This window comes from Neofelis nebulosa, chromosome 4 (assembly GCF_028018385.1).
Source record: "Neofelis nebulosa isolate mNeoNeb1 chromosome 4, mNeoNeb1.pri, whole genome shotgun sequence".
NCBI classification, from domain to species: Eukaryota; Metazoa; Chordata; class Mammalia; order Carnivora; family Felidae; genus Neofelis; species Neofelis nebulosa.
This window is the reverse complement of record NC_080785.1, coordinates 169,837,568-169,863,370: the sequence shown is the minus strand read 5'-3', so window position 1 is coordinate 169,863,370 and position 25,803 is coordinate 169,837,568. Positions and strand designations below refer to the sequence as shown.

Below are 25,803 nucleotides of genomic sequence, written 5' to 3'. Positions count from 1 at the left end.
TGAGAGCCTGGTAAGTCGGGGCCATGGTCTGCACGTTGGTGGGCACAGGTCCTGCCTCACTCCCAGTCTGTGGGGCCCACCTGGTGACACTGGCATCATGAAGGACTCAAGACAAACTACGGGGGACCAAGGAGACAGCGGGGCATCTAGCTGCTTCTTCGGGCCACCGGCACCTGCTCCCCACATCCTCCTGTCCAGGCCTCCCCACCACTAGCCCAGGCCGGGCCTCACACTGAACCCCACCCGATGTCACCCTTGTCATCTCTCCAACCCTGTCTGTGTCATCATGTCCTTCCAGGGGGTCCCCAGAAGACGGAGGGACCCCAGTACTTGTCATCCCACGTCCCATCTGGTGGCAATCTTGTTGCCTCCCCTTTCAGAATCCGTCCAGCCTCCAAGCCCCCTCTCTTTGCTGTCCTCAATCCCCTCCTGGCAGCAGGAAAGGCCTTCACAGAAATAAGTAAAACAGGCTGAATCCTCTCCTGCTCTAAACTCTGCTATGGCTCCCCAGTGCCCCCAGGACAAAGCCTGCATTCTGTGTGGCCTCTGAACGGCCCCTTCCGTCACTCTGGCCGCCTGGGCCTGCAGTGTGGCTAAGGGGGGGCGGGGCGGGGCTGATTAAACGGACGACTGTCCTCCAGCCGCAGGACCAGGCCCAGCGCTGGGGAAGCGCGCAGCTGTTACCCTCCTCGCCCGGTCTGGCTGCCTTTGCGCCAGTACTCGCGCTCTCACGTGCCCTACACCTGGCGGCTCTTCTTTAAGACGTCCCACAACCGGCCTCTCGCGGCCCTTCGGGCTGCGGCAGAGACGTCAGCTCCTCGTAGCAGCCTCCAGGACACCCCCTCCCCGGGTCCCACTCCTCCTTCTCTCGGTTGCGTGTCCCCATCCACGTCTCCGCCCTCCAGACCCGGCTCTGGGCAGGGGCGACCCTGTCTGTGCAGGCGCGGAGAGGCGGCCGCCCAGGGACACGGAATGCAGGGCGCGGGGTGGGGGTGGGGGTGGGGGGCGGCTGGGGGCCCAGTGCGCTGAGGAGGGGACGGAGACCGCGGCAGGGGGGGGGACTCCCCCCCGTGCGCCAGGCTGGGGGCGGGAGGGGGGCACGGCGGGGTCCCAGGGCGCCAGGCTGGGGGCGGGGACCGCGGCGGGGGTGGGGGGGCCGTGCGCCAGGCTGGGGGCGGGAGGGGGGCACGGCGGGGTCCCAGGGCGCCAGGCTGGGGGCGGGGAGCGCGGCGGGGGTGGGGGGGCCGTGCGCCAGGCTGGGGGCGGGAGGGGGGCACGGCGGGGTCCCAGGACGCCAGGCTGGGGGCGGGGACCGCGGCGGGGGGGGGCCCAGTGCGCCGGGCTACGGGGGGGCGCGGCGGCTGCGGGCGGCGGCCGGCAGGGGGCGCGGCGCCGGCAGCCGGGAGGGAGCGCGCGGGGAGCGAGCGCAAGACGCGCGGCGGCGGCAGCGGCGGCGGCGACGCGCGCGCCCAGCCCACCCCCCGCGCCCGCCGCCGCCGCCGCCGCCCGGACAATAAACAGCCGCGCGCGGGGCGATGCCCGAGCCGGTGCCGCCGCCCCCGCGCCGCGCAGCCCCGGCCGCCAGGCCTTAGCCCTCCAGGCCTCCCCCCACCACTGCCCGGCCCGCCGCCGCCCCCCACCCCGAGCCCCCCGCCCCCGCGCCCGCCCGGCGCCCGCCCCCGCCCAGCATCGCGGACCCACCCGGACCTCGGCGTGGAGATGGAGTGAGTAGGCGCGCTCGGGCCGGGGGTGGAAGGCTCGGGGGCCCGGGGGAGGGGGGCGAGGGAGGGGCGAGGCCTCCCCCCCATCTCCCGTCCCTCCGTGGGGCGCGTCGCGGCCCCCGCGCGGAGAGGAAGGCGGCGGCGAGGGGCTCCCGGGCCTCCCGGGCCTCCCAGCTCTGCTGGAGAAGCGCTTGGGCCGCGTCCGCCCTGAGGCCTCCCCCATCCCCGACCCCGGCGGCGGCGGCGGCGGCCCACGGGCTCATGTGGGGACTGGGGCGGCAGCGGCCGGTGGGGGCGCAGCCTGGGGCGCTGGGGAGGGGGAGGCCCGCGTCTCTTCCCGAGCCCCGCCCGCGTCCCCGGGCTAGCCTCGACCCTCGGCCACCTGTGGGCTCCAGAGCGGGAGCCGTGGGGGTGATGGACGGACCCCTCCCCATTGCATTGCACTGGCCTTCAGCCTCCCACCGCCCCCCCCCCCCCCCCCCCCCCGCCTCCAACCTGAGCACTCGCTCCCTGTGCCCTGGACGCACCAGTCCTCCCTCTGTCTGGCTGCCCTCCCCAAGGGCCACAGCACTGTCAGGAGCGCCTGCTGGGGCGGGGGTCCAGCCAGCAGATACTGTCCTGACTACCGCGGGAGGGAGGGAGGGGGCCTCTCTGCAGCCTTCCTGGTCTGGGACGTGTGTGAGCCTGGAGTGCTTTCCAGCAGGCGAGCTTGGGTCTGATCCCTTCCCAGGGAAGGCGTCCCCAAGATGGGACCCCAAATGGTGTAGCCAAGGAAGAGCCTGGCCACTTGCACCATTGGCTAAAGGTGCAAGCGGGACAGGCAGCCTGGGTCCCCGGGAGGGGGGGGGGGGGCAGCCTAGGTCCCCGGGGGACTGGGCGAGGAACTGCCCACAGCAGCGGAGGGTTCTCGCACAAGGTGCTGGATGAGCGTGCACAGTCGTTTCAGACAGAGTCCCCTCTCTCCTGGCGTCAGGGTAACCCCCAGGCCCCACTCCCACAGGTGGGCACTGAGGCTGTGGGGTGTGCTGACATGGTCGGGAGATGAGAAGTGGTGTCCGGGTCCTGGCAGCCCCCGCACTGTGTGCCAAGGCCAGCAGCTGTCTTGCGTGGGGCCAGGTCCTCCCCCCCCCCCCCCACCACCCAGCGGAGGCCTGGACAGGGAGGCCCCCCCCAGCCCGCCCCCCCCTCCCCCCGCATCGCCCAGCCGCCCCTGCTCTTCCCACTGGGTGTGTTTTCTGAGCCGACAACTCTCCTCCAGGGATTCACCCGTGACCTGCCACACCCCCGGCTGGGTGGGGGCCGCTGCAGCCCGCCCTCCCCAGGAAGGGACACCCGATGTCCTCTGCTTTGGAAAACCCAGACAAAGGCCCGGCCTGCTCCCCCACCCGGCCCCCGGGAGCCCAGCCAGGGGCTCAGGGGAGCCAGGGCCCGGATGTGTCTGCCTGCGTTAGGTTCCCCGACTTGTTTATCTGCTCTGCTCCCCAGGCCCGAGGGGAGCCTCTGGGCCTCCAGACCGCAGACCCTGAGCAGAGTGTGGCTGTGGGGAGGGGGCTGTCTCAGGGGATGAGGGGTGAAAACCAAGGAAAAGGCCCGCCCGGGATGGAGGCATGAGCGGATATTCTGGTTGGACCCTGTTTCATTTCCTGCTATCCCTTTCATTCCCCGCTGAGGTGCTGCTGAGGCCCAGAGAGGGGCAGCCGCTGCCTCAGAGTCACACAGCAGGAGGAGGGCCCCTGAGTGCTTGCGGCCCTGCCCCAGTGCCTTTTGCCCGTGGATCAGACATGCTGCCTCGGGCTCCACGTTGGGTAGATCGCTGGGTTTTCTGGGGGCAGACGTGGGACCGGCTTGGCGTTCACGGGCCTGAGTGGCCGTGAGAGAAAGCGTCTGTGCCCCCGGCTTGGCTGGCCGGGTGGATGGGGAGCGGCCCCATCCTGCCCTGTCCTGCTGGAACGCCCGGCCCTGGTGGCCCAGCTTGAGGTCCCATTCCAGGGGCCCGAGGCAGCTGCCCTTTCCTCCTCCACGGGCTTTGCCATCCGAGTCACAAGAGAGGGTTGTGGCTCACGGCGCTGCTGGAGAGGTGAAATATGAATTGAAGAATTTATCAAAATTTTGTTAATTTAAGGATTAAATCAGAGGTTAAGTCAGTTTGTGTCAACTACCTCCAGGGAGGCCGGGAGCAGGATGGGGGCCCCGCTGACGGGTGGGGCACAGGAGGAGGGACGGGAGCTGGGTGGGATACCTGTCCTTGGTGGGGGGGGGGGAGGCTGGCCGCGTGGCCCCTGGCCCAGGGCACCCGGCTATGCAGCCCTGAGCAGCCTAAGTCCGGTGAATGGGCTCAGACGGGGCTGCAGCAGATTCCTTCCCCGGCCTCAGGCTCGGGCCTTTTTCCCAGGAGAAGGTCTCAACCGGGTGCAAGATGGGTCCTTAACGCCTCCCCCACACTTGCTAATCTCCCCGTTTAGCGAGAGCCGAACCAGTTAAAAGGCAGCAGCGTCTAGTGATAATTGAACGTAATCACCGGCTTTGATTCTCATTGTATCTATTTTTTAGTGTTTTTACTCTGATGTTTGTGTGAGCGGTGTCTGGTTTTCGGTCTTGGCCACGGTGTGACATTTCCTTCTGAAAGCAGGGGGGTTCCTTGAAACAGTGAGTGTCCCCTTGAAGGGACGGTAACAGAGGTGGTGGCAGGAACTTGGGAAGGCGGGTAACGTTTAGTAAGTCCTTGCTGTGCACGGGGCTTTTTGTCCGTGTGAATGTGCTTGATGCTTACGAAGCCCTGCAAGGTGGGGAAACTGAGGCTCAGAGAGGTGACCTGATATATCTGAGGCCACATAGCCGGGATTTGCTCCTGGGTCCTTTCAGCTGCCAGGGTTGGGGGTGGTGGTGGTGGGGTCTTTGTACCTTCCTGTGTCCCATGGACTGGGGGGTGGGGCTAGGTATCCTCACGTTAGCTTCTCACCCCTGCGTCTAGGACCACCTGCCCTGTGCCTCCCCGCCCCCTCCCAGGAGGGGTGTGGCTAGAGGAGGGGGCGATGCTATTAGTATTTCGGGGGGAGTTCTGCCTCAGGTGCTGAGGTCCGTCTTCAAGGGTCTCAGATTTTCATGCTGGGAAGTGGGTTGACGTTCTTTAAAAAAGTCATGCCCCCTTTTTCCAAGTCTGGGAACCCGTTTCTTTCCATCCACCTGTGATCTGTTCATTTAGGTAACACTCCCTGCCCACCCGCAGAGCCTTGTGTAGGGATAGGGCCCCGCTCCGTCCCATCACGGACCTTCTCTAGGAGAGAGATTTAGAGGTGTACCTAGGTGGGCGGAGGGCGTGCCTGCTGGGGGGCTGGCCTGTGCAAAGGCCTGGAGGTGGGAAAAGAAAGCCTCAGCAGAAAGCAGTGCTGTTTGCTTTGTGCTCTTGGGGCTAGGTCCTGCCAGGCTTGGGGCACCCAGCAGGGGAGCCACGGGCGGTCACGGACCCACGGTGTCCAAGCAGGAGAGGAGTGAGGTTTTGACCTAGGCATAGAAAGAAGATCTGGAAGCTGAGGACCAGGTCAGGGCTCAGTGTGGACAGTCACCGTGGGGGGGGGGGGGAAGGGGGGGACCCCGTGTCTGAGCGGCAGAGCTGGGGGGAGGAGGGACCCCGTGACCGGGTGCCAGAGACCTGACTTCAGACCCCTGGATGGGCGGGGCGGGCGTCTTGGCCACACGGCACAGGGTCTCCATGTGGCGCCGATGGCTGAGGGCGGGTCTCAGGGTCTACGGTGTGTGGAGTTGGCCTGGGGGTCTGTCTTGTTTTCAAACAACTTTTTTACACTTATTTATTTATTTTGAGAGAGAGAGAGAGCGTGCGTGCGCACAACGAGGGGAGGGGCAGAGAGAAGGAGAGACAGAATCCCAAGCAGGCTCCGCACTGTCAGCACAAGCCCGACGCGGGGCTCGTCCCGTGAACCATGAGATCATGACCTGAGCCGAGATCGAGAGTCGGACGCTTAACCGACTGAGCCGCCCAGGCGCCCCTGGGGCGTCCGTCTGCTCTCAAGGGTGTGAAGCAGGAATTGGGGGACCTCCTGAGCCTATCACTGGGACAGTCCGGATGAGGCTGGGAATTTGGAGGGGAGCCCAGCCCAGGCCGAGTGGGAAAGACAGGTGAGAATCAGAGTAGGGGGAGTCACTGCAAGGACAAAAGGGTGGTGGCGGGCTCGGGCCGGGCCTGGGAACCCAGCCCGGTGAGCAGACCGTGGGTGTTGGGGGCGGCAGTGTTGGGCTCTGAAGGCCAGGTGACGGGCAGGGTCCCTTCTGGTAACTTCTGTCACAGTGAGAAGGCGCTGCCGGTCAGTTTGTAGTCAGACGCTCCCGACCCCGAGAGTCCCGGGCAGGGCCCGGGGGATCCGCCGCCGCCCCTGGGGCGGGTGGGGGGCGCGTGGGGGGCGGGTGGGGCCCTGGCACCAGCCCAGCTGTTTCCACTCCACACGCGAGTGTTTTCTACCCGCTTCCTTGCGATGCAACCCACACACCACAGAATCCACCTGTCAGGAGGATACAATTCAGTGGTTTTCAGTGTGTCCACGTAGTTGTTCGATCATCACCTCTTTCTAGTTCCAGAACATTCCATCAGCCCACAAGCAACCCCATCCCCGTCCCCAGTCACGCCCCAGCCCCCAGCCCCCACGAGCCCCCTCCCCGTCCATGGATGAGCCCGTTCTGGACGTTTCACACACGCGGACTCACACCCCGCGTGGCCTCTCGTGTCGGGTTCCCTCCCTGAGCGTCGTGTGTCTGGGGTCCGTCCGCGGGGCGGCGGGGGTGGGCGCCTCGCTCCTGCTCGCGGCCGAGGGACCTTCCTGAGTGTGGTGGACGTGTTCTATCTGTTTATCCATCAATGGACACTGGGTTGTGTTTTAAATTTTTCTTATTTTTTATTAAAATTTTTTCTTCATATTTGTTTATTATTTTTGAGAGAGAGAAAGAGACAGAGTGCGAGCCGTGGAGGGGCAGAGAGGGAGACGCTGAGCTGTCAGCACAGAGCCTGACGCGGGGCTCGAACCCACAAACCATGAGATCATGACCTGAGCGGAAGTTGGATGCTCAACCGACTGAGCCCCCCGGGCGCCCGACACTGGGTTGTTTTACGCATTAATTTGTGTAGTCACTTCTGAGGTGGTTGGGTGACCTTGGGCTTATTACTTGTCCTCTGTTGGAGGCGGGGAGCCTGTTTTAGATAAATGTCTGATGTGACACTGAGTTTCTTCCAAGAGAGATGGTCACAGGACAGTGGTCCTCAGGGTGGTGGGAATGTGACAGGGGAGGGACCCTTGGGTGGGGGCCACCTCTGAAAAGGTACAGACTCTAACTGATTCGCTGGCCCGGTGAACGTTCATTGAACCCTGCTATTCACTGGGGGCTGGGGACATGTTATGGACAGAAAGAGACCCTGTCCTTGTGGGGAAATAAAATAAATGATGAGGGTGCTGCTTGGTGGCGAGCTGGTGAGGGGTTGGGGGTACAGGGGAGGCCTACGTGAGGAGGTGACGTTGCGGGAGCCAGTGAGTCCTGGGAGAGAGCACGGCAGATAGAGGACACGGCCAGTGCAAAGGTCCTGAGGTGGGAGCATGCCTGGAATGTTTGGGGGTTGTGGCTGGATCCGAGGGAGGGGTGGGGAGGGACCACAGCTCTTTGGGGCTGGTCTCTGCCTCTGGATTGAGGCCCAGCTTGCCCTAAGCTGGAGAAGGCCTCTGGGTGCCATTCATGCCCCACTGCCCTTCCCCCGTGGGGGCCCAGGGCAGGGTCCACCCCCCTCCCCTACCCCCAGGTTAATAGGCAACAACTGTGCCTCTGGATCTGTGGCCTGCTCTGATCCCAGTTTCCACTGTGGGGGTGATGCCTCTCTGCCTTGAGCTTTCCAACCATGCCTCACCTTTCCAGCCATTTCCGGCCATGCCTCACGGGCTGTTCACCTTACCAAAGACTGTAGTTGTCCCCTGTGCCGACGGTCTCAGAGGAAGAGAATTCCTTCCTGATGAAGGGACAAGATCAGGAAGGCTTCCTGGAAGAGGCAGCTGCATGTGCTCTGAGCTTGGAGCAAGGAAAGGGGGAGGCAGGGAGCTGGTGAAGGGTGGGGGCTTGAACACCAGCTAAGAGGCTGAGCCTTGTGACCAGGCTGTGCAGGGCCTCACAGGGAGGAAGGTTCTGGGGGCTGGAGGGGGACAAACGCCCCACAAGGGAGCTGGGAACCAGCAGTGAGATTAGGACTCCCCCCATTCCAGCCACCCCAGTGGGGGGACGGGCCACAGGGCTCCCTTCCTTAGCCCCTTCCTCAGCCAGACTCTGCTCTCCTTCCCTGCACCCGTGGCCACGGCCACGACCACGGCTGTTTCCTTTTAGTTAGCACAGGAATGTTGCCGGTGTTGGGCTCCGTGCCTGCCTGGGCCAGGACCCCTCATTCCACTGGAGCTGCCTGGCATGGGCCTGGAAGGACCGGTGTGTGACCCCCCCACGCCCCCCCTCCCGCCTCAGACCCAGCTCATCCTGCCCGCTGGGTGACCTTGGGCAGGTTGCGTAACCTCTCTGGTGCCTTTAAAATATAAACGCCTCCCAAAGCCGAGGCCTCTGCAGGGCCCGGCTCGTTTGGGTTTGGGCCTCATTAGCTCATCTCCTGAAGCCAGGATTATCTCATTCGCTCTCAGCCCACACCCTCTCGAGTCCTGAGCCGCCCACATCGGGGCTCGAGCCCAGAATTTGCTCCAAGCACTGTAAAAATAATCAGGCGAGGACAGGAGTCTGCCTGTGCTGAGGGTGGGCCTCCAGGAGGAGGGTCTGTCCCTCCACCGGCAGCTGCTGTGGCCCATTGCCCAGCAGAGCCAGTGGAGGCCCAGAGACGGGAGTGACCAGCCCTGGGCCACACGGCCGGCGGGGACAGCTCTCACCTGTCCAAACCCGACCGTGTGTTTTGGCCAAAGCTCGACCCTCTGCCCGGCATCTCCTGACATCTGGCCTCTGTGTCCCTCGCTGGGTCCTGAGGAGCGTCCCCGCCGTCCCATTGTCCCCCCCCCCCCACCCCCACCTGTGCGACCTGGCCAGGCCTCAGGGAGGCCCTGTGCTCGGGGAGCACTCAGGAGCCCGCCTGTCTGGATCCAGCGTCAGTTGGCCCACTGAGGAAACAGGCCGAATCACTCCACCTGCCTCTCAGCGTCGTCAGGAGGGTGCTTCCCAAATGCCCTGTACATGCTCACCTGCTCCCGAGCCTCAGTTTCCCATCCTGGGAAATGGGGCTGAGCCCCGCCGGGGGAAGGTGGTGAGCGCTGGGACCGGTGTCCCTACTTCGTGGCCGTTTGATTAGGATTCTGCGGTCAGACTTTGGCCTTCGGATTGTGATGCGTTGTCTGGCTTACCTCGGTCTCGCTGGCTCCAGGGGCAGGTCCAGAGCCTTCGGGGTACAATCCCCTTCCCTGGGCTGCGGCCCCTGACACCAGAAGGGGGGCACCCCCAGCAGCGGGGCAGGGCGGACCCCTTACCTCCCCGCATCGCACCCTCCCCAGCGGCCCCTGAGGCCCAGGGCGGGAAACCCCTTAGCCCCCCAGGCCCGGCTTGGGGGCGGGAGATGCTCCGCGCCGGCCCGGCCCCCGCTTGCCGGCCTCCGCGTTGCCATGGGGACGGTGCGGTTGCCAGGGCGACCGCCTCCCGCGGGCCCCACGGCGGGGGGGGGGGGGGGGGCCGGCGCCCGGGGCGGGGCGGCTTTGGCGCCCTGAGGCGTGGGGAGGGGCGCCGAGGGGGGGGCACACAAGGCTGTGCCCTCTGGGCTGCGACAGGGACGTTGAAGGGAGGGATGGATATTGTCTCCCCGCGGCCTGTGTCCCTCTCCACAGTGGGCCCGCCTGACCTTCCCCTGACCTGGTTCAGCCGGCAGGGACATGCCGCCCAGCGAGGACACTGCCTGCCTTGTTGTCTCCAGCCTGGCAGGCTGGCCACAGAGCGTCCCCGTGTCCCTGTGTCCGGCCTGAATGGCCGCCTGCCTGCTGGGGTGCGGACCCAGCATTAGGCCGCTGCTGCGTCTGCCCTGTGGGGCCCTGTGCGCGCTGGGGTCTCGGTGGCTCTATGCCCCTCTCCCCCAGCTGCACCGTCTTCCTGGTGGGTGCCTGGGGGCCGCGTGGCAGCTGGGAAAGGGTAGGCCTGTGGGGTGGCCCGGAGCTCTGTGCTTCCCGGCTGTGTGACTGTGGACAAGTGACTTGCCCTCTCTGGGCTTCACTTGCCAGCGGTGGGAGGAGGGCACCAAGCGGAGTGAACAGCAGGCAGGAAGGAGCTTGGAGCGCTTGAGGTGGACCGGAAGGGTCTGGGGCCCGGAGTAAGCAAGAGGGAGAACCAGAGAGGTGAGGGCGGAGAGGTGGAGAGGGCTGGGCTACACTGGGACTTCCTTCACGGGGTGATGGGAGCCAGGGACATACAAGGGCAGGAGAATGAGTGGTTCTGATTTTTGTTCTGCCTCTGTTGTGCGTGGAGAGGGGACCTTCAGGGGGCAGGCAGGTGACAGGCTGTGGTCGGGGCCGGAGATGGGAAATGTGAGCTTTGCAAGAAGTGGAGGGCGGGCCTCCGTGGGGCACACCGAGCCGTGTGGCAGACCCAGAAACGTAGCTGATCGGGCCCTTCAGGGAGGGCCTCCAAGCTAGGTTGCTGGATCAAGCCTTTCCTGAACTTGACCCAGCCGAACCCAGCCTCCCTGGGGAAGGAGAGGGGGAAGCCACAGAGGGTGCGGCTGGTGTTGTCGGGTCCCTGGGAGGCACAAAGGGGCCAGGTGCCACCCGCCCGGAAGGGAAGAGCTGGGTGGGGTCACCTGGCCGGAGCGTGAGAACCAGATGACTTCACGGGTCTCAGCAAGGCCAGGAAACGGAGCCTGAGTGGGGTGTGTGGTGGGGCATTGCAGTTCAGGGTGGATCTCCCCGGGAGCAGCCGCCTGGGTGTGGGTGAAGCCTCGGTCCCACACCGTGTGACTGTGCCTCTGTCTCCTTTCTGAATGGCAGCGGGCGGGGCGGGGGGCACCCAACAGGAGCTCGGGCGTCTGTACCCACGGTTTGTGCAGATGGGGAGCCGAGGCCCAGAGGGGTTGGAGGGTCTGTGGAGGGTCTGTGGAGGCCCCGGGGTGGCTCCTGGCCCACGGCTGAGGGCTGGTCGGGGCGAAAGCAGAACTGAAGGACAGTCTGTGACTTCGTCCCTGTGCAGATGAGGGTCTTGCAAGAGGATCCGGGTCCCACTGCCCAGAACCGCCCCCCGTGCCCGCCGGCCCTGCCCCCGTAAGACGGGTGAGGCCAGAGCGGCCCTGGGATCCTGGGAATCTGGGCAGAGAACCGGGAGGCGCGGGGGTCCGTGCTGGAGCTCAAGACCCTGCCTCCTCTCCCTGCCTCGGCTTGTCACAGAGGCCCTGGAGGCCAGACTTTATCCTCAGGCCCACCACGGGCGACAGCTCAGGTGCAGGCATTTCACTGAGCACCTGCTGTGTGCAACTACTGAGCACCTACTATGTGCAGCCATTTCGCTGAGCACCTACTGTGTGCAGGCATCTTACTGAGCACCTACTGTATACAACTACTGAGCACCCTATTATGTGCAGCCATTTCGCTGAGCACCTACTGCGTGCAGCTTCCAGGGGCCCTGCGAGAGGCCATAGAAAGGAGAGGCCAGGTTCTGCTGTTTCCCACCATGTGTGGAGGGTTTGGGGGAGCAGTGGGGAGGGAAGGGCAAAAACCAGGCCCCCATCTAGTCCTAGGCCTCTTGCCTCCCCCCACGGAAGCAGGAAGCCTGTCCCTTCAGCTGCACCTGGCCACACGGACGTTTAACCAGAGCCCGCTACGTGCCAGTTCTGGGTGGCTTCCCGAAAACATCCCGTGGATGAGAAAGGGCATCTGGGGCTGAAATCTGGGTTTGCTGCTTCTTGGCCTCCTGTTCCCCAGGGGGCTGAGAGCCCTTTCTGAGCACTGGGGCTCCTGGGAGACTCCGGGGGAATCCCCAGGATAGCAAGTCCAAGGGTTGGGAGGGGGCCCGTGGGGTCCTTCGCCCTCCGTGTGTCCCTCCCGGGGCTGGATGACAGGTGCTTGCTGGGTAGGAGGGCGAGGGGAGGGCTGTCCTGACCAGTCTCCGAGTCTGGGCGAGGGGCTACACGCCTTTTCCTGCACATCCTTCACGACCCAGCTCCTCCCCAAACCCTTCCCCAGTCTCTAGGCAGAGAGCCCCGCCCTCCTGTCCCTGGGCCCTGCTTTGAGGGGGGCAGGAAGCTTTGTGGGAGAACGAATGCGGCGATGAGGCTCAGGACAGGACAGAGCTGCCTCTGAGGGGGGCAGGGAAGGGTCCCATGAAGCTGGAAGGCACAGGGCTGGGTTCTGACCAGATCTGTTGAAAGCAGGCTGGGGTGGGCCCCACCTTGACCTTGTGCGTTCTCTTCCCCCAGGGTCCTGGCGGCAGAGACCGCATCCCAGCAGGAGCGGCTCCAGGCCATTGCAGTGAGTCCCCTGCCCCTCAGACGGTGTGGATGGGGGTCGGGGTCTCCACACCCAGCCCGGGGCCCTTGGGACTCAGAGCCAGGGCATCCCACGGGAACCCTGAGTGCCTCCCCACAAAATGGACATGAAGGGATCCCCTCAGTTCTCAGAACGTGGACTCCTAGTGGAGCCTTCTACTGGAGATGGGGGGACAGGTGGGGGTTCAGGCTGGGGGCTCAGACTGGGGGGGTCAGGTTGGAGGGGTCAGACCGGGGCATAGGCTGGGGAGGACAGGCAGGGATCCAATCGGCCAAGTAGGTGCCATTCACAGTAAAGCAGGATCTGTGTGGGCAAAGCGTCTAGTGGGCCCGGTGGGGTCTGTGTGGCCCCCACCTAGTCCTGACCCATCGTGTGCATCCCTGTCAGGAGAAGCGGAGGTGGCAGGCGGAAATGGAGAGCAAGCGTCGGCAGCTGGAGGATGACCGTCGGCAGCTACAGCACCTGAAGGTCCCGAGTGGGCGGCCCGGCCAGGGACCTGGGCCTCGTCTGGGGGGAGGCAGAGCCTCTGGGACCTGGGACCCCTCGGCTGGTTGGTGGGGGGGCAGGGCCTCAGGACCCGGGCCTCGGCTGGTTGGTGGGGGGGCAGGGCCCCAGGACCTGGGCCTCGGCTGGTGGGGGAGGGGCCAGGCCCCAGGACCTGGGCCTTGCCCCTGACAGGGGCTGGGGGAGTGGGAAGGCAGAGCTGACCGGACCCCGACTCTGACCCGGGTCCCTATCAACCCCAGTCCAAGGCGTTGCGGGAGCGCTGGCTGCTGGGGGAGACGTCCTCAGCATCACAGGGGGATGAGGACATGCGGAGACAGATGCGGGAGGACGAGCAGAGGGCGCGGCTGCTGGAGGGGTCCATCTCCAGGTGGGTGGGGTGCGGTCCAGGCGCGGCTTTGATGGATGGCGTGCGGGCCTCTGAGCTGGGCCTGAGGGTGCAGGGGGCTGCCTGGCGGGACCCCCTGCTCCTTCCAGCACCGGCGGTGCAGGTGTGTGAGGGTGACCCGTCGGGGCGGATCCTGGAGGATGGGAGTTGCCCGCAGCGGCCTCCCTGGGGGTTTCCTGGCGCCAGCCCCGCCGGTGAGCCTTCCCTGGCTTGGTGCTGGTGCAGGCCTCAGACGCCCAGGCAGCTGGGCCCGCAGGAAGCCTGGGGAGGGGGGGGGCGGGCCCAGGGGAAAGTGACCCCCCCCCCACTGCCGCCCCCCCTCCTCCCCCCCCCCCCCCAGCCCCGGGCCGGGACAAAAGGCCTGGGGTTTCCGGGCAGGCAGAGGCTCAGCTCCAGGGCGGCAGGGTCACGGTGGAGGGAAGTGACGGCCAAAATTCCAAGCGTCCAAGAGGCGTGGGGCCAGAGAAGGTCCAAGAGGGCCCCACAGCTCGGCCCGCCCACCACGAAGACCTGGGATCCTGTCCTGCCGTCCAAGCAAGCGTATTCCCGGGGCCGCGAGCTGTTCCCCGGGGCCAGAGCTGGGGGCTCGAATGGAGGCGGGACTCAAGCGGGACAGGACTGACAGGCAGAGGGCAGAAACTTGCTGGGGATTGTTGGCCACTGGGGGCTGGACGAGGTGGGCTTCTACATCCCACCCTGCTGGGTGCAGCCCTGGGCGGGGCGGGGCACACGGGCCAGTTCAGGAGACTTCACGGGGGGAGGGGGCCTCGCTTGAGCCCTTCCGTGTGTCCCGCACGAGTCAAGTGCTTTGGGGACCCTTGGCTTTCTTCCCCCTCCTCAGGTGGCTCTGCCTGGACGCCTCCCTCAGGAAGCCCTCCAGGCTGACCCTAACTGTGGCCAGCCTGTCCACCTAGAGCTAGGCTCACTTCATCAGGGGCCACAGCCCCAAGCCCCGGCCGGCGCTGTTTTGTTCCCACGGGGCCGTGGGCTCGTTACTTTGCAGTATTTGGAAGGTGATGTGGGTTTTCCAGTTCCCCCAGAGACAGAAAGCTTCCTGTAAACATAGATGCGTGTGAACGGAAAACAGGAGACTTGGTTACAAACCAACAGACAAGTACCCAGAGGCAGTGAAGGTCCAGGGATGGGCCGGCCCGGCCCGGCTGCCCGCCTCAGTTTCCCCGGTTGCGAGAGGGAAGGATGGAAATGGCTCCCAGCGGTGGGGGGGGGGGGGTGAGGGGGCATCGGGTCAGGGAGCCCACGGTGGCGCTGGCGCTCACCTCCCCCGCCCTCCCCAGGCTCCAGAAGGAGATTGAGGTGCTGGAGAACGCGGGCCCGCTCACCACCGCTGCTGGAGAGGGCGCCGCAGCCCCAAGCCCGGCCAAGGACGAGAAGACAGAGGTGGCCCTAGATTCTCGGCAGGTGAGGAGGTGATGATGCGCCTGGGGCGCCCACCAGGGCCAGCCCCAGGGCGAGACACAGCCCCTTCTCAGACTTTAGAGCCACTTCCCGGTGTGCGCCTCAGTTTCCCCCACCCCCCTTGAGCGCCCCCACGTGCTGGGGTGTCAGGAGGGACCGCGGGCACTTTGCACGAGACCTGGCGCGTGGGCAGCTCTCGACGAAACCCCTACTTGTCACCCCTGCGTTTACTGAGTGCCACCACCGTCGCCTGTCCGTGGGCCCATTCCGGTGGGAACAGCGCCCCCCTCGGGGGGAAGAGAAGGCTCCGGGACCGGACAGGTTGAGGCCGCACTGCTAGGAGGTGGCCTTTACCGGACTTGGCCGTGTTTCTGGGGTCTGACGAAACCAGACCCTGGAGCTCTGGACCCAGAGCTCACGGACGCCGTGTGTTAGCACAGATTCAAGATCTCCCAGGCACCTTTGCTGCTGTAGGATTCAGGAGCCCTGGGACACGTGTTCCCCACCTCGTGTCCTAGCTGTGATGGCACCTTGCCTTGGGGCAGGGGCCCTGGGGGCGTCTTGAAGGCCGGCATCCCTGCCGTGTGTCCGGGCCCTTCTCCACATGCTCCTCTGTCAGCTGTCCCCTGCTCTCACTGCTTTCCGGGGCCTGGCTTGGGGCAGACCAGGGGGATGTGGGCTGGGGCCTGGCCTCGCCGAATCACGCCAGGAGAGCGGGGGGAGGGTGGTCAGGCCGTGGTGGGTCAGCCCAGGGTCCCGCGGAGTCCCTGAGGAGGCATTTGATGCATGGGAACCCTAGACAGACTTCCTGGAGGAGGTGGGTTTTGAAATGGAACGGGAGTTCTTCGGGCTTGGGCTCGAGACGAGAGGGACCTTGCACCGAGGTTGACTGTGTATAGACCTTGTCGTGACGCCCGTGTCCTGAAGGAAATGGAGATACTGGTTGGGCACGTGACACCGTACCTTGAGGGATAGTGACCTGATGTGGTCGGGGTGCAGAGTGAGAAACCAGCCAGGCAGAAATCTAGAGTGCAGGGACGTCACATACAAAGGCCCTGGGACAGGAATGTGTTCAAGGAACAGGGAGGCTGGCCAGACATGGTGGGTGGGGGAGGAGAGGCCTGCGGGCAGGGAATCTGTGGACCCAGGACCCTGGGGGTCATCGAGAAGGGTTTCGTCTTCGTTTGGGGAGCAACAGAGAGCCACCGGTGGCTTCTGAGCAGGGCGGGACATTATCTGGCTGTCACAGGCTACGGCAGGGGTGGGGGGGGTCCCTTCCGGAGGAGACCGCCCCTGTGATGGGGTCACCAGCTGCGAAGCCGAGCCCTCTGCGGGGTCCCCCCGCCCCTCCCCCCCAACTGCTCCCAGCGGGAAGGCGCGCCGCAGCCCTGACCTCTCTCCCTTCTTTCTTGCAGGCCCCGGTGGGCACGCCCAAAGGTAGGCTCCGGGGTGGGGCGGGGCCCGAGCGCCCTCTGGTGGCCGGAGGCGGGTGGTGGGCTTGGGGAGGGTGCCTGGAAAGTGACGGCTGGTGGCTGGTGTTGCCGACGGAGGCCGGTTATTGTCGCTTCTGTGGAGCCCCCGCCTCTGGCCACGTCCCCTTGCTCCTGTGCCGGCGGGCGGGCCTCGGTTTTCACGTCTATACAATGGGATCTGTGGGGGCAAGATATCAGCGTCTCAGCAAGTCCGGGGGACAGGGCACTGTTTTAAAGGACAAGGTTCCCCGCCCACAGGTGAAAGTCTGCCATTCAGGAAACAAAGACAAAAAGCCAAAAGTTTGAGATGTGGGATCTATCTTACTCCCTTCCTCAAAAAGGATCACAGATAAATAATATACATTTGCCGATATTTCACAGATATGTATGGTGCTTAAATATAGATTTAATTGCAAAGGTGATTGTTAAATATAATAAAGTATTAACCATATTAAAATTATTTAATATAAATTATATTTTTAAAGTACATATTGAGCTAGTATCCGCATGTGGGAGCGTGGAAGGAGGGCCACCAGCCGGGACTGGAGGTGGTGGCCAGTGTCTTTGGCCTGATTTGTTGCATGTTAATTATTCAGGGGAGTGTCTTACTGTGGAATTAAAAATGAATAATTAAAAAAAAAAATCCACCCAGGGCTCTCAGGGATTTTGTGAAAATCATCTGAGCTGAGAGATGGAAACAGACTGGGGGCTGGTGTGTGTTTAGGGGGTTCTGGACGTGCACACGTGTGGAGGGGAGTGTCTGGGTGTCTGGGCAGTGTCTACGTGTCTGGGGGTTATCTGGCTGCCTGGGTGGGGTGCCTAGGCGTCTGGGGGTGTCCAGGTATGTCTGGGTATCTGGGGGGGGTGGCCAAGTGTCTGGGGGCATCTGCAGGGGGTTGTCTGGGGGGTGTCTGGGTGTCTGAGGGTATGTGAGCATGTGGGGAGGTGTCTAGATATCTGGAGGTGTCTGGGTGTATCTGGAAGGGTGTCCGGGGGTCTGTGCGACCGTCCCTCCTCTGACTGCCATGTCTGTCTTTACCCTTCACTCCCTGAACAGAGAAAGGAGTCTCCAACACCCCTGTGAGGACGGTCGAAGGCTCCACCATGATGAAAGCAGGTGGGTCGGCCCCCTGCCTCACCCCCTGCACCCAGCTGTGTCCCTGGGCTGAGCGCCGGCCCCAGGGGGCCTGGAGAGGCAGGGGCCAGGTCAGACGCAGACGCACCCTCAGCAGGAGCTGTGGTTATGGGGGTGGCAGCCGGACCGAGGCCCAGCCCTGAGCCTGGGGTGGGGCCCGGCCGCCCCCCTGCTTTGGCACCCTGGTCACGCGCTGGCCCAGCTTCCCTGAGAAGGTGGGGCCCCTCGCATGGCCGCTCTCTAACCCAGTGCTCCCCACGGCGTCCTCCCTAACCTTGCTGCCGCCTCCCTGCCTGTGGGGTGGCGCACAGGCGCCCCCCGCACACGCCCGCACGTGCCCACTGCAGAGCCTCCCTCCTCTGCTGTCCTCAGGCTGCCTCAGGATAGGGAGCGAGCGCACCGTTCCTGGAGGTGACCAAGCTGGGACTCAGGCATTTCTGCGCTTCTGGGAAGCCGAGAGAGACAGGGTTAGCGCTAAGCATCACACAGTTGGGGTTCAGGTTCTCGCTCTGCCACAAGGTGACTCCCCGTCTCCGCCTGTTGGGGCAGCGGGATTATACTGACTGCAGGCCCAGGGTCAGGGACCCAACCCGGGAGCAGTGACGGGTGGTCACAGCTGGCAAAGCCTTATTGCTGCTGCTGGTATTGGGGTGAGTTGTGGATGCAGGAAAACACAGAGGGAGCTGAAGACCATATTCGGGGCAGGGTGGCCAGGACACCTTGGACGGTGACGGGGGAGGCCGGGGTCTCGTGCAGGGTCAGGCAGTTTTGCCCCAGGAGGCAGGGGACAGAGGGTAGCGTTTGCCAGGGAGGAGGTGTCTCCAGGGCCCTCTGTGCCAGTTAGGCCCGCTCCACCCTGTCCCTTAACCAATGACCTTGTGTAGTGCACAACCCACGCAACGGTGTGTCTGGAGATGAGGGTGTTAGGTGGTGCAGGGGTGTGGATTAAATGGCATTCGTTCAGTCATTTGGCAAGTGCTTATTGAGCACCTGCTGTATGCAAGGTGTGAGGGACACAACCCGGGGCGGGGGGGGGGGGGGCTGACATTCTCATAAGGGCAATGTCTATGCAATTAACTTATGGAGAAAATAAGGCAGCAGGTGGAGCTGAGCTGGAGGGGGCACATTTAATCAGAGGGCTCAGGGGAGGCCAAACTTAACAGGTGACTTTTGAGCAAGGACCCAAAAGAACTGACGGAGCAAGGCACAGGGAGATAGGTGTTTCAGGTGGAGGTCACAGCACATGCAAAGGCCCGGGGGGCTGGATTTGTACCTGCCTTGGGGAAGGAATAACCAGGAGGCCTGAGTTGATTGGAGCAGAATGAGCTAGGGGAAGAGAGGAAGGAGGTGAGCGCAGGCCAAGTCATGCTGGGTCCCGTGGTTGTGGGAGGACTCAGGCCTTAACCCTGGGACAGCACAGGGGAGCCCTGGAGGGCTGGTGGGGGGAGCAGGGACCTGTACCACCCGGTGCTCACTGGCGCCCTCTGGTGGCAGTGGGGAGAACAGACCGTGGGCGGCACCTGGAGGCCAGTGAGAGGGCAGGAGAGGCCTTTGGTGGGTCCCAGAGTGGTGGGGGGAGATGGGGAGCTGACCTGGTCAGGGGACACGGAGGGGGTGAGATGTGGGTTGAGATTCCAACTGTTCCCAAGGCAGCACCCACTAGCTTTGCAAATGGACAGATTGGGGGGGGGGGGGAGGCGGTGAGAGAGGAGGAGGAGGAGGGGAATTGCCCTGATCCGGGTAGGGAGACCCAGGAGGGGCGGCTTATGGGGGCAGATTGGAGGGAGTCTTGGACATGGTGATCTGGGGGCTCCTCGGGGACCCTGAGGGGAAGGTGGGATACTGGGATTCAGGGCGAGGTCCTGGGGGCCATGGTCAGCACCCGGGGATCACTGCTAGGACCCAGGCTCCCCATGTGGTCTTTGTGGTGGTGATTTCTGTACAGTGGGGGCGGGATTTTGGCTGTTGAATTATGGCTCTAACAGGTAATGACGCTCATTTATTTCAAGAGGGAATTTTCCATTCTTCACGGTGAAAGAGCTGACGATCAGTTCGATAGTTGACCGAAGTACGGACGCACAGACATGCTGACCACCGAGGCGGGGGTGGGGGGTCCAGGACGGGGCGGAGATCCAGCTGGGAACGCATGCCTGCCAACCCAAGTTCAGATCTTGGCTGTGACCATGGTCAAGGCACAGCCTCCCGCTGGCTCTGAGGAAACAGAAGCAAGCAGTGTAAGGCTTTCCACGTGGGGTGGGATGCGAGTTTGGGCTTCGAATGCCGAGCAAAGGACCTCAGGCTGGCGCCCGTGTGGCGCTGGGCAGCTGTGGGCAGACGAGGAGCTGGGGGGTGCTGCGTGGAGGGCGTCCCCACTGCTTGACTCTGCGCTGCCGGCTCCCCTCCCTGGCTTGGCTGCAGCCGGCGGGGGGCACGTGGGCAGGTGGCCTTGGGTAACCCGTGCCTCCCGTGCCAGCCATGTACTCGGTCGAGATCACGGTGGAGAAGGACAAGGTGACGGGGGAGACCCGGGTGCTGTCCAGCACCACCTTGCTCCCTCGGGAGCCGCTCCCTCAGGGCATCAAGGTGTACGAAGACGAGACCAAAGGTATGCGGCCCCCGTCCCCCACCCCAGGCCCCCACCCCACCCCCTTCCCGCAGCCCACCTGAGTTGACGTGGGTGCTGCTCAGGGGACGGTCTCACCCCCCACAGCCCACACTGTTGACTTAGAGGCCGTTCAGTACTGGGCCTGCAGCCCTGTCTTTGTTCACTCCAGGAACCTGACCCGAAGCTTGGCTGAGGGCTGGGTCCTAGGCTGGGCTCTGGGAATCGAATCACAGGGGGACGCGGCTCTGTCCTAGCAGAGCCCCTCGGCCCGTGGGCCCAGCCCTTCGGTCTGGAGCTCACGAATAAATTTAGATGACTATTGTTGAGATAACGATGACAAGACCCCCAGAGGTGCGGCGTCTAGCGGGGGCGGGGAGGGGCCAGGGGAGTCTCCTCAGAGGAAGTGAGCAGGGCCTCACTGGACACACAGCAGGTGCACAAGGAAACAGTGTGCCTCACGGAGGCCACAGCATGTGCAAAGGCCCTGTGGCGGGATGGAATTTGCTGAGCTGGAGGAACTGAAAGGAGCCTGTGGGGCTGGTGCAGAGTGGAGGGAGGCGTCAGGTGAAGCGTTGGCGGGAGGGGCGAGCAGGGGCCAAGGTGCCGAGATCTGGTTTGGTTTTGGGAGTTCCCTCTGGCGGCCGGGAGGGAAACAGGATGTGAGAGACTCCGACAGGAAGCCTGATGAGCAGCAGCCTTGGTCAAAAGCCCCAACATGCCTGTCTGTCTCTCCCTCTCTCTCTCTCTGTAAGTCATAAACCATAAAATTCACTCTTTTTGTTTTTAGGTAAAAAAACCCACTTTATTTATTAAAATGTTTATGTTTCAGAGAGAGAGCGCGCGCGCGCACACACATGAGCGGGGCGGGGGTGGGGGGGGCAGAGAGAGAGACACAGAATCCAAAGCAGGCTTCCGGCACAGAGCCCGACGCGGGGCTCGAACTCAGAAACTGGGAGATGGTGACTTGAGCCGAGGTCGGCGCTCAACCGACTGAGCCACCCAGGCGGCCCAAGAAAACCTGTCTTTTAAACTGTGTTATCCGTCCGTGTTTAGACAGCGATTTCATAAATAGTTTGGCATTTAGACTTTTGCTCCTTTGTGGCATGGCCTGTGGGATAGTATGTAGATAACCCCAGGGAGGGGAAATTTCGGGCAGTATTTACTACAGTCGTAGGAAAAAGGAGACGGATCACTTCAGTAAACAAAATACGTTTTGAGAAGACATTAAAAAGTTGTATTCAGGGGCGCCTGGGGGGCTCAGTCGGTGAAGCGTCCGACTTCGGCTCAGGTCACGATCTTGCGGTCCATGAGTTCGAGCCCCGCGTCGGGCTCTGTGCTGACGGCTCAGAGCCTGGAGCCTGCTTCGGACTCTGTGTACCTCCCCCCCCGCCCCTCCCCCACTTATCCTGTTTCTCTCTCTCTCTCTCTCTCTCTCTCTCTCTCTCAAAAATAAATAGACATTGGGGCGCCTGGGTGGCTCAGTCGGTTGGGCGTCCGACTTCAGCTCAGGTCACGATCTCACGGTCCGTGAGTTCGAGCCCCCCGGTCGGGCTCTGGACTGATGGCTCAGAGCCTGGAGCCTGTTTCGGATTCTGTGTCTCCCTCTCTGTCTGACCCTCCCCCGTTCATGCTCTGTCTCTCTCTGTCTCAAAAATGAATAAACGTTAAAAAAAAAAATTTTTTTTTTTTAAAAGTTGTATTCAAAATTAAGGCAAACCATTTGCTTTCCTCATGCAGTGGAGTTCATGGAGCTGGCCGCCTGAGTCGGGGATAAAATTATACCGCCCGGCCCAGAGTCCGTTAGTAAGTCCACAGTGGGGTCTGTGCCCAAACGTGGTATATGGAGTGGAAGGGTCCAGGACACCCACACAGTTCAGCACGTAGTTCAGTGGGTTTGGGTCTAATTGCAGAACATTTTCGTTCTCCAAAACAGAAGCCCCATCACCCCCCATGCCCACCATGGCATCCACGTAACCCCCTTCCTGTCTGCGGATGGGCCTGTTCTGGACGTTTCGCACGCGTGGAATCACACAAGTGGAATCACGCACAAGTGGCCTTTTGTGTCTGGTTCCCTCCCTGAGCGCCGTGTGCTCAGGGTCCGTCCGCGGTCATATCTTACGGGCTGAATAATATTCCATTGTTTGGAAGGATCACGTTTTGTTTATCCAGTCATCGTTGATGGCTGTCTGGGATGTTTCCTTCTTTTGGGTTTTAGAATGCTATACAAGTTTTTGTGTGGGCACATGTTTTCATTTCTCTTGGGTGATACCAAGGCATGGAATTTCTGGGTCACATGGGGACTCTGTGTTTTACCTTTGGAGGAACTGCTGGGTGTTTTCTTTTCTTTTCTTTTTTTTTATGTTTATTTATTTTTGAGGGAGAGAGAGAGACAGAGCATGAGCCAGGGAGGGGCAGAGAGAGAGAGAGGGAGGGAGACACAGAATCCGAAGCAGGCTCCAGGCTCTGAGCCATCAGCACAGAGCCTGATGCGGGGCTCAAACCCACGAACCGCGAGATCATGACCTGAGTTGAAGTCGGACGCTCGACCGACAGAGCCCCCAGGCGCCCCATCTCCCCCTCCCACTAGCCGTGCACGAGGGTCCCCAGCTCCCCACGTCTTTGGCAACACTTGTTATCGTCCCTCTTCAAGTTACCGGAGCCATCGTGTTGGTGGTGAGATGATGTCTCGCTGTGGTGTTGATTCCCAGAGCCTCATGGTCTTAGAGGCTGTTCGGTCTCTGTGGCTGTGAAAGGGGCCCACTCGCAGCCCAGCTCTGTCGTGGTTTGGAACGTAGACCTGGGTGGGTAGAGTCCCCGTTCCAGCCCTCCCCAGCTGTGTGGCCCTGGGCACGTCCCAGCTGCCTTGGCTCCTGGACAAGAGTGACCTCGCAGGGCTGAGGGCAGAGGCAGTGCCTGATGCCTGGGCTCCCAGAAGGTCCTCCCTGAGCACAGCCTGGCCCAGCCTGGGGGACTCTGGACCCGCCAGACTGGACTCTGGTTGCTTAGCAATGGGAAGGTGATCCATTTCCATGGCGGCCAAGGGCTCGGATTCCTATCTCGGGGGCAGTGGCCAGTGGGAAATACTCGGCTGGATCCCGTGCAACCAGGGCACGCCCCACCCTCCGGGCCTCCAGCCCAGAGTCGCCGCAAGGCCTTGAGGTGTGGACACCCGTCCCCCGGATTTGGAAACCGAAAGTAGAAAGCGCTTTCCTTCTGGCCAGAAACCGGGAACTGGAGCCCTGACCCTCGACCCCAGAGGAGCAAGTCCCTAGGGTGTGTCTCCCCCCCCCCCCCCACACACACACACACTGACGAAGGGCAGCTGTGTTTCCAGGAGTCTGCTGGGCTGGCGCCATGGTGTGGCGGGACCCCTCCCTGCCCTCGGGGACTGCTCCCTGACCTTGGGGACTCCAGCCCAGATCAGGGACACCAGTGTGGAGCTGGAGAGATCTGGAGAACACCTTTATGGAGATTGTTTGCACGCAGGTGTCTTCCTTTCAGACACGGGGGTGGGGGGCAGGTACACACCAGGCTGGGGGTCTCTAGAGGGGCCAGTCTTCTTCCTCAGCGAGCGACAGAGTCCAGGGTGGTCAGGAGAGGGAGTGACCAGACTAAACTTTAACTCAGGGTCAACCACAGGGACCCAAAGAAGGAAGTCACGGTCCCCGAAACTCCTCATGGGAGGGAAACACACTTAGACCAGGAGAAAGGGTCGGGTGCAGCCCCGGCCGGCTGTGTGACCAAGGGCTGGCCATGTCCATGGTCTGAAGCGGCGTGGGACCCAGTTGCCGGGAAACACTGCAGGATGCAAGCAGACAGAGGCCCCATCAGCTGGATTCCAGTCTTTCCTGGTCTCCAACAGGTGCTTCTGTGCCTGTACATTTTCGTCTGTGTGCCAGTTTGGGGGGGGGGGGGGCACAGACGCCCACAGGGAGCTTTCGATGCCCATTGGTTTTAAATGCGTGGTTCAGTTTCGCATTCCTTTTTACCCTGGGGGGCGGCCCACAGCCCTGCCAGGCCTCCCCTCCTCCCAGAGAGAGCCAGCTTACTCTCTGTCTGTCTGTCTGTCTCTCCCACCCCTACCAGTGGTCCACGCTGTGGACGGCACCGCGGAGAACGGGATCCACCCGCTGAGCTCCTCCGAGGTAGACGAGCTCATCCACAAGGCCGACGAGGTCACGCTGAGCGAGGCGGGGTCCGCGGCGGGGGCGGCGGAGGCCCGGGGGGCGCCCAAGGAGGCGGCGCAGAGCACCCCGTCCAGGCGGGAGATCACCGGCGTGCAGGCCCAGCCGGGAGAGGCCACGTCGGGCCCGCCGGGCATCCAGCCCGGCCAGGAGCCCCCGGTCACCATGATCTTCATGGGCTACCAGAACGTGGAGGACGAGGCCGAGAGCCAGAAGGTGCTGGGGCTGCAGGGCACCATCACGGCCGAGCTGGTGGTCATCGAGGACGCCGCGGAGCTCAAGGAGCCCGCCCCGCCCAACGGCAGCGCGGCCGAGCCCCCCGCGGCCGCCGCCTCCCGGGAGGAGAACCAGGTGGGGCCCGAGGCCCCTGCCAGCGACCCCCAGGACCTGGACACGAAGAAGCAGCGTTGTAAATGCTGCTCTATCATGTGAGCCCCCCCGGCCCCCGCCCCCCGCCCCGCCCTCCACCCACAGTCACCCACCGCCCGGCCCGGCGCCTGCCCGCCCTCCACCCACAGTCACGGGCCCCGGACACGCGGCTGTCACATGGTCCCGCCGAGGGTTCTTTCAATGGAAAGAGAGGGACGGGGGTCCCCCACCCCATCGCCACCCCCGACACCCCATCGCCACTGAACCGTGCACCTGCGCCTGGTAGGACAGCGACACGGACGGACCCACGTTTCCCAACGCGAAGGGCCCCCCCCCGCCCCCCCCCCCCCCCCCCCCCCGCCACGGCCGGGGTTTCGGTGCAGCCGCGGCCGGCGGCCAGCCACCCTCTGGGCCTCCTGCCTGTGCCTTCCTGCCGCCTCCAATGAGGTCCCCGAGGGGACGTCCTGCCGGGTTAGGGCTCCTGGGGGCCCGCTCTGTCCCCGCTTAGCCCCCGGAAATGGGGTTTCCCGCCCGAAGCTGTGGCGTCAGAACCCAGGCCACTGGGGTGAGGCCATGCTTCTTTGGGGAGTCTGGGTCGGAGGTCAGGTTCAGGGTCCTGGAAAGAAGCCAGGCCCCTCTCTCTGAATACCCCCAGCCTGGTGTGCCCCTCCCCCCAGGCTCTCTCTGGGGTGGCCGGGGGTGAGGGGGGCGGCATGCTGGAGCCTGGGAAGGGAGAGCCCCAGGGACACGCCCCCGAGGGGGATGGGTCCGGGACCCCTGCGCTGTCCCCCTGCCACGGGGCCCAGGGCCACGCGAGCCGCTTCTTGTCCTGAGCTCCCACTCCCACTGGGCCCTTCTTCCTCCTGGTGCTAATTTGGGGACCCTGGGGGGCTGCCCGGGACCTGCTTGGACCAGGGTGCTGGGCCCCTCCAACCATACCCCAGAGATCAGGCCACTGCCACTCCAGCGGGCTTGGCACATTTCCGGCAGTGGTGGGGAGCACGCAGCCTGGAGCGGGGGGCTTCCTCCGCAGGAGACCCCCATCTGCCGCCCCGCCCGATGCGAGCCTGTCCCCTTCCCGCCGGGAGGGGGGCGGGGACAGGGGTTGCGCTCCTGGGGGCAGCCGACACCTGGATGTGCACACACATCTCCCCGGTTGCAGCCACGTTCGCCCCAGAGGCGCGTTCGTGCACACGCTCACAGACCCTCACGTGTGGGCTGTGGTCGGTGAGGCCCCGTCTCAGCCCCTCCCCTAGGGGCCTCCCACCCGGTGCCCGGGGCGGGCGCAGGGGTCGCCTCTGGTCGCAGCCCAGACCCCGACTCAGCTCTGCCCCTTGGTGGCAGGGGGAGAGGCCCCCTGCGAGGTGACCCTGGGCAGTGGCCGTGGGACCCCCTCTTCCTCCTTGAGTCCTCGAGCTGTGAGCCTCCGCTGAAGTGCCCCTCTGCTTTTGATGTGTGACAAGGCCTTGTTGTTCTTGACTTTCCCAGAGAAGCAAATAAACAGTGTGAACAGCCCCAG

The 25,803-nt window shown here is 63.6% G+C and overlaps 1 protein-coding gene across 5 annotated transcripts; it reads left to right on the top strand.

Moving 5' to 3' along the window:
• Window positions 1-1,274: 1,274 nt before the first annotated feature.
• Window positions 1,275-25,798, top strand: PALM (paralemmin). Of its 5 annotated transcripts, none has more exons than XM_058728640.1 (10): window positions 1,275-1,724; window positions 12,142-12,193; window positions 12,599-12,679; window positions 12,958-13,085; window positions 14,399-14,522; window positions 15,935-15,956; window positions 16,477-16,539; window positions 17,049-17,108; window positions 19,600-19,731; window positions 23,818-25,798. In XM_058728640.1, the coding sequence occupies exons 1-10, from the start codon at window positions 1,720-1,722 to the stop codon at window positions 24,345-24,347; spliced, it is 1,197 nt and encodes a 398-aa protein (XP_058584623.1). In that variant the 5' UTR covers window positions 1,275-1,719; the 3' UTR covers window positions 24,348-25,798. The 5 variants fall into 5 exon arrangements, with proteins under 5 accessions (XP_058584623.1, XP_058584624.1, XP_058584626.1 ...); XM_058728642.1 differs by lacking the exon at window positions 1,275-1,724 and adding an exon at window positions 3,618-3,798; XM_058728641.1 differs by lacking the exon at window positions 16,477-16,539.
• Window positions 25,799-25,803: the final 5 nt, after the last annotated feature.

Excerpts from the sequence above, each read along its gene's own strand:
- PALM (XM_058728640.1), top strand. Across the intron at positions 15,957-16,476 it reads CCCGGTGGGCACGCCCAAAG|TACATATTGAGCTAGTATCC; the intron begins GTAGGCTCCGGG and ends ATATTTTTAAAG. Across the intron at positions 16,540-17,048 it reads GCCACCAGCCGGGACTGGAG|AGAAAGGAGTCTCCAACACC; the intron begins GTGGTGGCCAGT and ends CTCCCTGAACAG.